Source organism: Corvus kubaryi, unplaced genomic scaffold, assembly GCF_017639235.1.
Source record: "Corvus kubaryi isolate FWS band 111438036 unplaced genomic scaffold, C.kubaryi_AGA036_p1.0 129, whole genome shotgun sequence".
In the NCBI taxonomy this organism is placed as follows: domain Eukaryota; kingdom Metazoa; phylum Chordata; class Aves; order Passeriformes; family Corvidae; genus Corvus; species Corvus kubaryi.
In genome coordinates this window covers 3,601,918-3,613,384 of record NW_024580664.1, presented here as the reverse complement: position 1 = coordinate 3,613,384, position 11,467 = coordinate 3,601,918, and the positions used below count along the sequence as shown (strand labels likewise).

At 49.7% G+C, this 11,467-nt stretch overlaps 1 protein-coding gene across 3 annotated transcripts; it reads right to left on the bottom strand.

Moving 5' to 3' along the window:
* Positions 1-70: 70 nt before the first annotated feature.
* Positions 71-8,960, bottom strand: ARHGDIB (Rho GDP dissociation inhibitor beta). 3 transcript variants are annotated; one of them, XM_042027030.1, is made up of 6 exons: positions 8,579-8,960; positions 4,888-5,076; positions 4,215-4,298; positions 3,311-3,387; positions 1,779-1,842; positions 71-861 (listed from the first exon to the last, which is right to left on the bottom strand). In XM_042027030.1, the coding sequence occupies exons 2-6, from the start codon at positions 5,063-5,065 to the stop codon at positions 662-664; spliced, it is 603 nt and encodes a 200-aa protein (XP_041882964.1). In that variant the 5' UTR covers positions 5,066-5,076; positions 8,579-8,960; the 3' UTR covers positions 71-661. The 3 variants fall into 3 exon arrangements, with proteins under 3 accessions (XP_041882964.1, XP_041882972.1, XP_041882981.1); XM_042027038.1 differs by lacking the exon at positions 8,579-8,960 and adding an exon at positions 5,607-5,700; XM_042027047.1 differs by lacking the exon at positions 8,579-8,960 and adding an exon at positions 5,192-5,211.
* Between the last annotated feature and the right edge of the window lie 2,507 nt (positions 8,961-11,467).

The window sequence follows — 11,467 nt, the reverse complement described above, 5'->3', positions numbered from 1 at the left end:
TAATGCATTCTTCACATACACATCACTGAAAAACATGCTCTAGAAAAGAATGTGACACTCATGCAGAAAAGAAGAAAGAAACTGGTTTTATTCTTGGACACTGAAGTCTTGTTACGGCATCTAGCTGCATTCCCCCTGACTGGCTTTGCCTGCACAAGGATGGATTTTAACAGGGTAGGGCACCAGATACAGACCAGGAGACCATCACGGGAGGTAAGTAACCATTTACAATGAGTCAGAGCATATGGCAAGTGTAACTCAAGATTGGGATTTTCCAGGGACCAGTCCGCCCTGCCAGGTGATCTTGTTTCCTCGAAAAGGCACTTCCGGGACCCGAGTTGGTACAGGAGAGATGGGGACAACAGAAGGAAGTACTGGGGCAGAGGGAGAGAGATGCTTCCCAATTTAACCCGTTATGGTGTCATGATGGGGCGGTGGTGAGAACGGTTGGGTCATTTTCAGTGTATCAGAAGAAGCAGCAAAGGCCACCTGCAGGGCTGGGCATCGAGCAAGGCTGGCACAGAGCCCCAGCACCTCCGGGAAGGGCTGCCAGGGCTGTGGCCAGTGATGCTGGCAGGAAGGAGCAGTGGTGGGCATGGCCCACCTGGAGACTGGTGCAGGAGGCAAGGGGATGGGAAGGGGGAAGGCAAACTGGGTAAACTCATTCTGTCCATTCCTTCTTGATGGACAGGTTCCACTCCCAGGTGAGATGGTCATGCTTGTCATCATCTGTGAAGAAGGATTTGTTGTGATAGGTGCCTCGAGCCAGCATACCCTTAGGAGCCTCTTCAATAGGTGTCAGGAACTCGTACTCCTCTGGCCGTGGTCCGTAGCTGCCAACCATGAATGTGGCTTTGTCCACTAGGAGAAAACAATCCACAGGGAATAAAGCCCCTTAGGTGGGGAATGATAAGGGAGAGAGGAAGCCATGAGCAAAAGAGCAGAAAGGAGATGGGGGAGAAAGGGACAGTCCATGTCAGCAAAGGAGAGCAGAATCAGTGGAAAAAGTGGGTTAGTGAAGCATAAGGACGGCTAGAAGGATAACATGGATGGATGGGCTGGTGAACAGGCAACTCAGCCCATACACTCTCACATGCATGTGCTGCTAGAAGGGTGTGAGTACATCCAGCATATGGCTCAAGGTAGAAAATCAAGGTAGATTTCCCACTACTTCTCTTTCCTGGTATAAAGACACCAGTTATGTGTGCTGAACAGGATGCTGAAGCCCTAGAGGTGGTTGCATGAAAATGCCTGTGGGATGTGTGTGTGCAAAATGGGGCTTTCCTCTGCCTTGTCCAAGCAGAGCAGCACTGAGGAGAACCCATGGGCAAATACAGGGCCCTGCACACAACGAGAAGCTTCAAAGAGCAGGTCTGAATTTCACCAAGTGCTTCTGAAGAGCTTTCAGAGGGTGGGAAGCTCCACACAAGTTAAACCACTGCACAGGTGATGGAGAAGAGGAAAAGAGCTCTGTATGGAGAGGCAATTCCTGGCAAGCACTGTCTAAGCAGAGTCTCTGTGGACTTTGCTGCAGACAGCGGTGCAGCATACAGATCCCAAAGCTGGCTCATACTGAGTTTGCACAAAACAAGAAATAGCTGTCTTGGGTGAAGCAGGCTTATGCACTCTGCTGAGAAGTCACCTCCCGCATGCTAGCACAGGGTGGGACTTGGGACCAAGGGAGCCTCTGTCCCAGTCCAGAGCTGCAGGAACACTTCTTTGAGAAGAGGGATCACACAGGTAGGAGCAGAGGGGTGCAGGGCATGCAGGGCTCTTACCCTTCACCCCTGTCCGGTAGGTGTGCTGCACATATTTCAGTCCCGACACAATGTCCCTGTTTACCTGCAAGAAGTAACCAGAAGTAAGTGTTAAGAGGAGAGTGTTGGTTCTGTATCTGATGATTTTCCTCCTCCTTAGGGACATACCCATCTTGGCTCCCTACACCAGGGAGCCTCAAGTCCCTAAAACAATTTCTCCACAGGTACCTGGAGACCTACAGCAGCCTCTGTGCATCTCCTGCACTTCCCCATCCTTTGCCCAACTTTGAAGCTGACTGGAGCACATCAGTCAGGTTCTCAAGACATGCTGATGAGGACAAAGAAAAGTGAAGCAGGGAGTTCCTGTTTAATAATTTTCATATTGAAAACCATACATGGGTAACTAGTCATCCCTTCAGCCTAAATGGGTAGGCAAGATCAGCTGAACACTTCCAGCTGCCCTCTAGCCTCCATGGGGAGCTGGCAAGTCTCTTCTCAAAAGACAGAGGGACAGTTTTCATAATCTTTTCTCAAATCTCCCATGGATAGCTTGGATGTCTCCACTGCTGCTCCCCTCCAGCATACACTGCCTTCCTGCAGTGTACACTACTCAATCTGAAAACAAGATGGACAGATGCTCTTACATCCCAGGGTAGAATTCACACAGTATGAGCCCTTACCAGCCATGGAACTGAGGGAGGGAGTTAGAAAAACCTGTCTGGCTTCAGGTATCTCCTGTCAACAGGGCGCAGATACAGGTGGAAATGTTTCACAGCACAAAAGAGAGCTGGTGTCTTGGGGAGAGCACTGGGGGACAATCATCTCTGAGACAGCAAGCCTCAGAGAAAAAGGGAAATCTGCCCTACAGAACCCACAATATTAACATCCTCCCTCATCTGTCTCAGGAGAATTATCTTCCTTTCCTTCCTGCCTTCTCTTCCAAGCCCAGCTTTGAAGCAAGCACTTGTGGAGATCATCAGTTCAGTGCTGGATGCCACACTGCAGCATGGCCAAGCTTCATTTTCAGCTGTAAACAGAATAAATGGCTGACCCACAGGTTCATGGGAGTGAGGGAGAAATGAGCCCATTTGGTTGTATCACAACTTGAAGAATTCAGGTATCTTCAGCCAAATGCTGCAATATTACATCTTTTTTATGTGTACATGAAGCCCAGTAATACTGATTGAATCAGTACTTCATGAATAGCCATTCTCTCTTCTCCCTGTTCATTTCCACTTAGTGTGAAGTAAAGATTTTCCAGTGGCTAAAAAGCAAAACCCAACTCAGCCAAAACTACCCATCTGGCTTTTAAACCACTTGCTGTTTATCAGTGTGAGCAAACAGAAGTCAACTTCCTCCAAGGGGTGAGCAAGCAGAAGTAATTTCCTGGAAATACCTCATCCCTTGTTGGGTAGAACAACACCTGAAGCCAGAGGAACTTTACAAGTGCTCAGCTTTTGGGCAAGCATGCTGCCTGGCTCTAGTTATCTGATAGACTGCCACTGACTGGCCTCAGTAACTGACAAGAAGCAACTGGGAGGAAAATAACTCACTCTGAAGTGGATCTTAACTCTGTATTCCACACCTTCCTTTAATACGAAGGTCTCTTTCTTGAGTGCTTCGAGGTCACCTGCAAGGAGAGGATCAAGCTGTCAGCTAGAGATGTCACAGTGGGGAGACACCATGCACAGGGGGAAGATGGGGGTGGGGCTGCTGTCAGAGGTGAGCATCCCTTTGAAGGATGACACCTGTAAAAGGAGTACACAGACATCTGTACAAAATACACAGAAATGCCTGGATGTACACATCTATCTGTGCCCACAGAAGATAATGCCTAAACAGACACAGGTCTGGGCACATACACATAAAGATGTTTATGCACAGACTGGTTGAGCATATGCAGGAGTGTGTGTATGCTCCATCCATGCCCAGCCCTGGCTTGGGTGAAAGGAGCATGTTTCACAGCTCCTGCCCAGCTTGGAAGGCTGCCTGGGCCGTGCAGGGTTCTGTGTGGTTTTGGGTGAACAGGAAGCTTCTCTGCCTCTCCAGGCCCAGCTTCCTCTCTCTGCAGAAAAGCCCATATAAGGTTTTCTCCCCATGTCCCCAGGAGCGGAACTGCAGTATTGCTTGATTCTGAAGTTTCAATTCAGCCTGTTACCCAAATGCATGCACATCCCCTGTGCTCATGAAGTCTCATTGAAAGGAAGTAAGCAGAGATGGCAGGAGAAAGCCAGGAGCTCCTGGAGCAGTCTAGATGAAGAAAAAGACCCTTAACATTTTTCTCTGTTACATCTCCTTTTGTATTCATATGTGTATACCTTAAAATAAGAAACAAGGCTAAGATGCCTTCAGAGTTCCTCTAAAACCCACTCTAGCACCCCAAGGACAAACCCTCTTGGAGCATGCCAGGGCCTTTGCTTGTTCCCCTTTGTGATCAAGGGCAGAGCCTGTGCCTACCTGTAAGGTCCATAGTGATCGGTCCTGGAGCAGAGTCACATACCAGAGTGAGTCGGGTGACCACCACATTGGGAGCTGTTGGGTCTGCAGGTAGGAAAAGTCAGGAGGAAGCTGTCAGCTCACAAAATTAAATGCAATCGGAGGGGAATTACTCTGAAGAAACAGGGATGCCTTCCTACACAGAAACTGCATTTCATGAAACACCCAGTAATGCCAGGCTTCATTAGCACAATAGGACCACACGTCTACCCAGTCCTTCCACATGGATCCCTCTGGCCTCCATCACAATACCTAGAGGTGGTCTTTCCGCTACAGAAAACTTTCTTCTTAAGATCATTCTGAGCAACAAGACCACCTTTCAGCATAGGCTGATCCCTTCATGTTCCTCACCCCTCAAAAGTCCTCCGAGACGCACACATCTCCCACCACAAGTCCTTTTCTGATGCCAGCACTCCCCAGTAATGTTCCTAACTCCTAGCACTCAGAGCATCTTTCATGCTTACTTTACATCCATCTTTCCACCTGCCCATCCCCAGTCCTCCAGCACAAGCAGTGCATGTCCCTGGTCAAACAAGATCCCTCTTCTTTGAAGCTACCTACCTTACCTCATCCCCACAGCACTCCGTCGCAGTACATCTCCCCAGTCCCTCCCCATCAGTGTACCCCAGCCTACCTACTACCACAGGTCCATCTCCCAGCAGGGATTTCTTGTACTTAGCGAGGCTTTCATCATCTTTGTCCAACTCTTGCAGCTCCTGCAGTGTTTTCTGGGGAGGAGGTTTGTAATTGAGTTTCCCATCCAGCTCATCATCATCATCCTCCACATGAGGTTCTTGGGTCTTCTCAGTCATGGTGACTTGGTCTGGGTAACAGAGGAAGGGACGGTCAATGAGATTACTCTGGATGGGGGTAGTGTCCCTGGGGGCTCTCACTCCAGGCACAGTGTGTCTCAGTCCCCCTGACAGGCAGGCACCCACCCAGTGCCAAAGGCAGCAGGATTCCTACAGGCAAATGGCGACGGTGATCGGCTGCAATCCCGACACTGCTGTGCTGATATTCTGGCTCAAACACAATCCCCCTCTACCCCCACTCCTCTCTCCCTGCAGGCACCACGCGCACACGCAGACCTACACCATTCTTCCCTCCCAGGGAGGAGGTGCAGGAGCAGAGGCTGAAACCAGAGTGATTTACAGCCACTCTGCAGCACAGTTGTGGCCAGCAACCCTGCAATTACAAGCCATTGTACAAGGCTTCAGTGCTGCCTGCTATCTCGCACAAAGAGCCACTGCTACACACTGGAGCACAGAGAAACACGAATAAAGCCAAGGACAGATGTTTCATTCGCCCTCTCATAATGGGTTAAAAGCCACATTTCATAGAAAGATGGAATACCTGACAGCCACTTCCTTAGATTAGCACGTCAGCTGAAGTTCTCAAGGAAGTGGGCAGGATAGTCTATCTGCTGGCATTCCGTGTGCTCCCACTAACAGCTCACTTCAGGCACTGATCAGGACTCCTTCCCACTGAGGAAAGAAGCATGGTGGTGACCACAGAACAGCCACGCATAACCGTGCTGCTCCAGTGGGGCTTCTGGGAGTGGAGAGGCAGGACAGTGGGAGCCGCAGTCAGCACGGCTGGGACATGCACCGCTGAACGGCAGAAGGGCAGCAAAACTGCTTGGGTGGCAACCCAAATGGGAGCCAGAGCAGGGAAATATCAACCAGTGGGCAGCCAGAGCATGGGGTGGGGGAACAGGAGACAGGCAGGAGAGGTAAGCAGTGCTGCACCAGGTCCCCTCTAGTCAGCTGCCTGCCTCACAGAGCCAGCCACATGGTCCCAGCCACCTTCCTACTCTTCAGAGGAAGGCTGAAAAACAGAGCAGTGTCCTGGTACAGTGGCAGTTGCCACAAATGGCCAAGCCATTCCTTGTTCTTTGGCAGCAAGAGGATTTGGTCAAGCTACACAGATTATTCAGTTCACTTCCTCTTATGCTTCTTTGAGAGTGTCCCTACTAAAAAGTCCCCTTTTGCTTGCTTATTTGCAATTTTCCAAACAAATCATTTGTCCTTCTCTGCAGCTGTGGCCTTAACATTTGCCCCTGGTCCCAAAAGTTAAACCGGGAGCTAATGGGATAGTTTTTTCATTCATTAAAACAGAAAGGAAATACAAAAAAAAAAAAAAAGAAAGAAAAAGAAAAAACAATTGCTCAAGATGAATCAGCAAGTGGTATCAGGCAACGCTGAGTAGTATGCAGACTTCTCAGAGCAATTCCAGTGCTGGGAAGAAAAATAATCAACGAATGGTACATTGGCGTGCTACAAACAACAAGATTCAGTCAGGTATTCTAATTGGAAATGGTCATCTCAAGACGACTTTGCAATTTTGTGGTGAGTGAGGAACTAGTACAGAGTGGGCAACTGGGAAATAAAAGGGAATTTCAATCCAAATAAGCAGGAAAAAAAGCAGGTCCTAGCAGCTGAATAACCCTGGCTCAGTTCATGCCCCAGCTCTAGGAGTGTGAAGTACCCAAATACCATAGGAAAGGCCTGTAGGACAGGCCCTTGAGCTTGTCCTCACGAGAAAGGAAACCAAAAGCTCCCTCCTGAAAGCAACAATTACACATGCCCCACCACTCTGTGGCCCCAGCACAGTCACCTTAGAAATCCTCACAATCCCCTCAGTGCCACATTTGGCACAGGAAGAGGCTGTGATTAGCCATGACAGCGACTGCCAAGTCTTGCCTTCCACTTGGGCTCCAGCTGCAGGTCTGAGCACTGTCCCAAGCTCTCTCACAATACCAGGCTGCATCTACCACCAATACAAGCACATACCAGAGGTGCCTGCCTGCCTCCATCCTCCTGTGTCCACCTCTTGTGGTTTATCACAGGAGAGGGTCAGACACAGGAGATGGAAAGAGACATCTCTGTCCACAAGCACAGAAAAGGCAGAGTGAGGACTGGACCAGCTGGTTGCTCCTCATCCCTCAGCCCTGCCCTTTGCATCACACATGCCGCAGAAACTGTCCCTGCCAGCCCAAAGGGGGGGGTTCACTTGAGGGGGAATGCTTTTAGGTTCCGAAAACCTCCCTGTAAGGTGGAAAGACAACCTGCTGTGCCAACAGCAAGAGCCTGCAGGGAACAGGACCAGCCAGGCTGTCTGGGATGAACAACCCCTGACTCACAGGCGTCTCAGGATGGCACCGATCAGACCAAGTTCTGGCATTTTTCCCCAAGCCGTGGACCTGACATTGCCTTCCTGCCAAATTCCAAGGCAGGCGGTGACCAAGAGGAAAGCTCCCATCTCAGCGGCTCCTGCCCCTGCTTGCTCCAGCTTTGGAGCTGGTCTCCTTTGCAAGCTGAGACACATTCCTGAGCTCAGGCACCACTGCTTCCCCAGAGATACCATGCTGCTGTCGGGTTCCTGAGCTTCTGTGCCACTGCCCAGGCGAAGGGCCAATATAGAGCCCCCCACCGAGACCAACAGCCTCACTAAAATGAGAGAATTAACCCTGTATTGCTCTAGGCAAGGAGAAATCTGTGTGGCTTGTGTCTTGCCCTGCCACATTTTTCTTGCGTTCCTGTAGCCACAGCCCACAGTCCTGCATCACATGCACCTATGAGGCCTGGCAGCACCCCTGAAACAGCAGGCAGAGGGCAAGGGCAGGGTTAGGGACCCCTGTTAGAGAGAGATGGCTGCAGGAGGCAAAGAAGGAATCACGCCTTAGCGAGAGGTGCGAGGGTTTTGCAGCTGAGCTCTGCCTGTGCCGTGGGTGGACAGCTGCCCTCGCACCTGCAGCAGGAGGGGGCAGTGACAAGGTGGAGAGTAGGCACCTCCTCGCCCCCCCATGCCTCCACGGGTTACACAAAGGGGTGTCAGAGGGGCAGCATTTTACTTGCCCTCCGTCTGCTCATCACTTCTCCAAACCAACCCCTGGCCGAGGGCTTATCTCCAGGAAGCGGGTTTAGCAGGGAGGAAGTAATTTTCCGTGATGGGGGAGAAACACACCGGACTCAGCAGCGCCCCCAGCCCTGGCCTCCCCATCCCAAGCCCCGGGGTGCGGGGACAGAAGGGTAGCCCATTGCCCGGGGAGAGCCGGGTACCACGCCGCACGGATACACCCGCCGCCAGCCCGGGACCGCGGGTCTCTTCCCTTCTCCTGCCCCTCCGCCCCGTCGCAGCGCGGAGCCTGACTTCCCCCTCGGCTGCAGGCAGGGCACTGCCCGTCTCCCCGGGCAAGACTGGGCAGCGCCGCCAGCCCGCGGGAACAAAGGCGCAAAGTTGCGCGGCGCCAGCGGGGAGCGGGCCGGGGGTGCGCCCGCTCCGCTGTCCCTGCCCGGCTGCCCCCACCCGCCCCGCGCACTCACCGGCTGCGCGGCGCCTGCGGCCGGGGTCCTCCTCTGCTGTCAGCGCTCAGCCTCGAGCTTTGGCAGTTGGAGCAGGAAGGAAGTTGGTGAAGAGAGGAAAAAAAAAATAACACTCACACGCAGCGAAAAAAAAAAAAAAAAAAAAGAAGGAGCCGCGGCAGCAGCAGCAGCCCACCCGCAGAGGAAGCCCTGCGCGGCCCCGCATGCTGCGGCGCTCCGCCGCCTGCCCCGCTTTGTCTGCGCTGCCGCCCGCCCGGCGCCGCGCTGCGCTCTTTTTGCGCAGAGGTGCACAGGGCTTTGTCTGCGAAGCTGAGCCCGGCCAGGGACGCGGGAGTACTCGCCGTGCGCGGCTTCGGGCTCTCGGTGAGGGCTGCTGTGCCTGGGAGCGAGGGGGGTGATGTCTTTGTTTTTCTCCGCAGGCTTTTATTTTGTTTATTTTTCTGGTGTAATTAAGGTCGATTTCAAAAACTGGCGCTGATTTATACCGATTAAAATATGCGGAGGATCAGATTGTGTATTCCCGCGTACGTGGGAAGATAAGGGGTATTGCAAATGGAGGTCATTATGAACCTTATTTTTCCTGCAACCTGCTGCACTTAATCAGCTTATTGTTCCCAACTCCCAGCCGTTCTCACACAAGCAGTTTCAAAGATCAGTTACCTCCGGAAGAAAAAGCTCTCGTTTCCCAGGGTTGTTTCATTGATCTGAAGGATTTTACACTGCTTACTTTCTGAAATATCAGCAGATTTCCTCTTTCTTTGCCACTCATGGAGTGCCCACTTAGTTCATCAGTCACATAAATCCTTCATGTACGTAGTCCTCAGTGCACAACAAATTAGATCATTGGTTTGCAAACAACAGTCTGGGCCTGTAATGACTGGTAGACTGCTCTTAATGCATTTACAGAAGCAAAATAAGCAAAGCTTATCTATTGCCAATGGGCTCACATTCACTGTCCCGGATCCACATGTCCATTAAAAAAATGTTTGTTGTACACAAATTTTTAAAGTTTGTAGACAGCTGAGGAAAAGGGCTCTTCTTCAGGGATGAGCAGATCTCAGAAGAGGGGGACTGATTTTTCCAGCCAGATGTTGCTTTCATTTAGGCTATGGGTGGCACAATGATTCTTACCTCATGCATTTCAAGGGAATAACAGAGCATATGTCTGTCTGGCAATGGATTCTCATTTATCAGGGGCTATAGCCTCAGAAACATTTCAAGCTTCCATGAATTACCTTCACCATCAAGAAAAATTATTTTATTCTCTACCCCTCTTTTTCACTGCTATACTAACCCACCCCTTGGGCCAGCACAAGGTACTTGACTTGAATACAGTACTGAGATGAGTTTAAATTGTAGCAGGGAAAAAAATATGCAAGCAAATGCATAAGTATATATTGGTGAGTTTTCAACCCAGATAGGTTTCCCCATACTTGTTCATAATGGACAAATGTGGCTAAATATTTATGCCAGCACCAGTGACTTAGTGGGACAGGGATGAGGAAAGGACAGAGCAAATTCTTTCAACTACAGTGCCACTTTATGGCAACCCATACTGCTTACGTAAGCAGTCCTGGCCTGGGAAAGCTGTGAAGAGTTGGATGTGTTAAGTATGGGAGGCTTTGAGGAAGCCTGTGTCTTGTACATCAGCTTCTTGTCTTGGTTTCTTTGCTGTCTGCACCAACTCTTTGGTTTCAGTTTCCCAGTTTATATGGAGAGATCAGAGCACAGTTTAGCTGGGAGGACATGTGGGTTGAGGTTACTGTTCACTCATGGCTTGGTTTGAAATTTCCTTGGCTTTAGCGACTGTGAACAGTGCAATTCGAGCTAGTGTTATTGCAACCATTCTTGCTGAGGAATAGTTGAGATTAGCTTGGTCTCTTTTGTGGGTTTCTTTTTAGTTAAACATCAGACTGTGTGTGCCTTTGCGCAGCTATTTGCACACTGTTTCTAAACGCATGTGAGTATAAGTTAAGATCAGTCTATCCACAAATATGCATAAAGGTATAGGGATCTATAGCTCTGTGCCACCATATGTATGCACATTCGGCCTACATGGGTTCATCTGCCTAGCATGCAGGGGAAACAGATTTTACTCCTAGATTAGAAATTAGTCATTATTAATCACGGGGACATCATGTAATTGCTCTGTGCTTCATGTTCCTATGGTAAGCAGTGTGAGAAGGAGCTGGAGATGTTGGAATCACAGTATGCCAAGCAGATGGGAACTTAGAAACCAGGCATGATCCCTTGGGTCAGAATATCCGACATCCTGCTGGGGAACCAGGTCACTGCTCTGCTGGAAGAAAGGAAAGATTTGAACCATGATGGAGCAGAACATCACTGAAAGCAAATCTCTACCACCAAGTATGTAATCTCTGACAAACTGATGCCATGCCATGAAGATCATGTCTTGGCAGAGAGTGTCCAGCCCCAGCTGATTCTTTTGCCTGGGACAGAGGGAGGCAGGGACAACAGCTAAAGTGTACCTGCTTTATTGCAAAAAACATGGTAAAATTTCAAAGGTGTTCTTAGTTGGAAAATAATATTTTTTACTTAAAATATTATTATTAGATCTTATTTAATTTTACCCCACTGATAACAGTTGGTTGTACAATTAATAGACCACATTAATAGGCGTGATCAACTGCTAGTGTCTGAGCTTATTTCAAATAGTTTATGCAAAACTTTGAACACATATCCTTCAACTACACAGCCTGTACTCCCAGCAGTCATATATGTCTGTAGCACCTTATTGGAAACAACAAACCTTGACTTTCTTTAGAACTGTAAGATCAAAAATTTAGGTGGTTTTTTTTTCTATTTGAATTTGGATTGTTGCCATTAGGTATCCAGTATTTCTGGATTTGAGTTTGTTACAGTGATGGT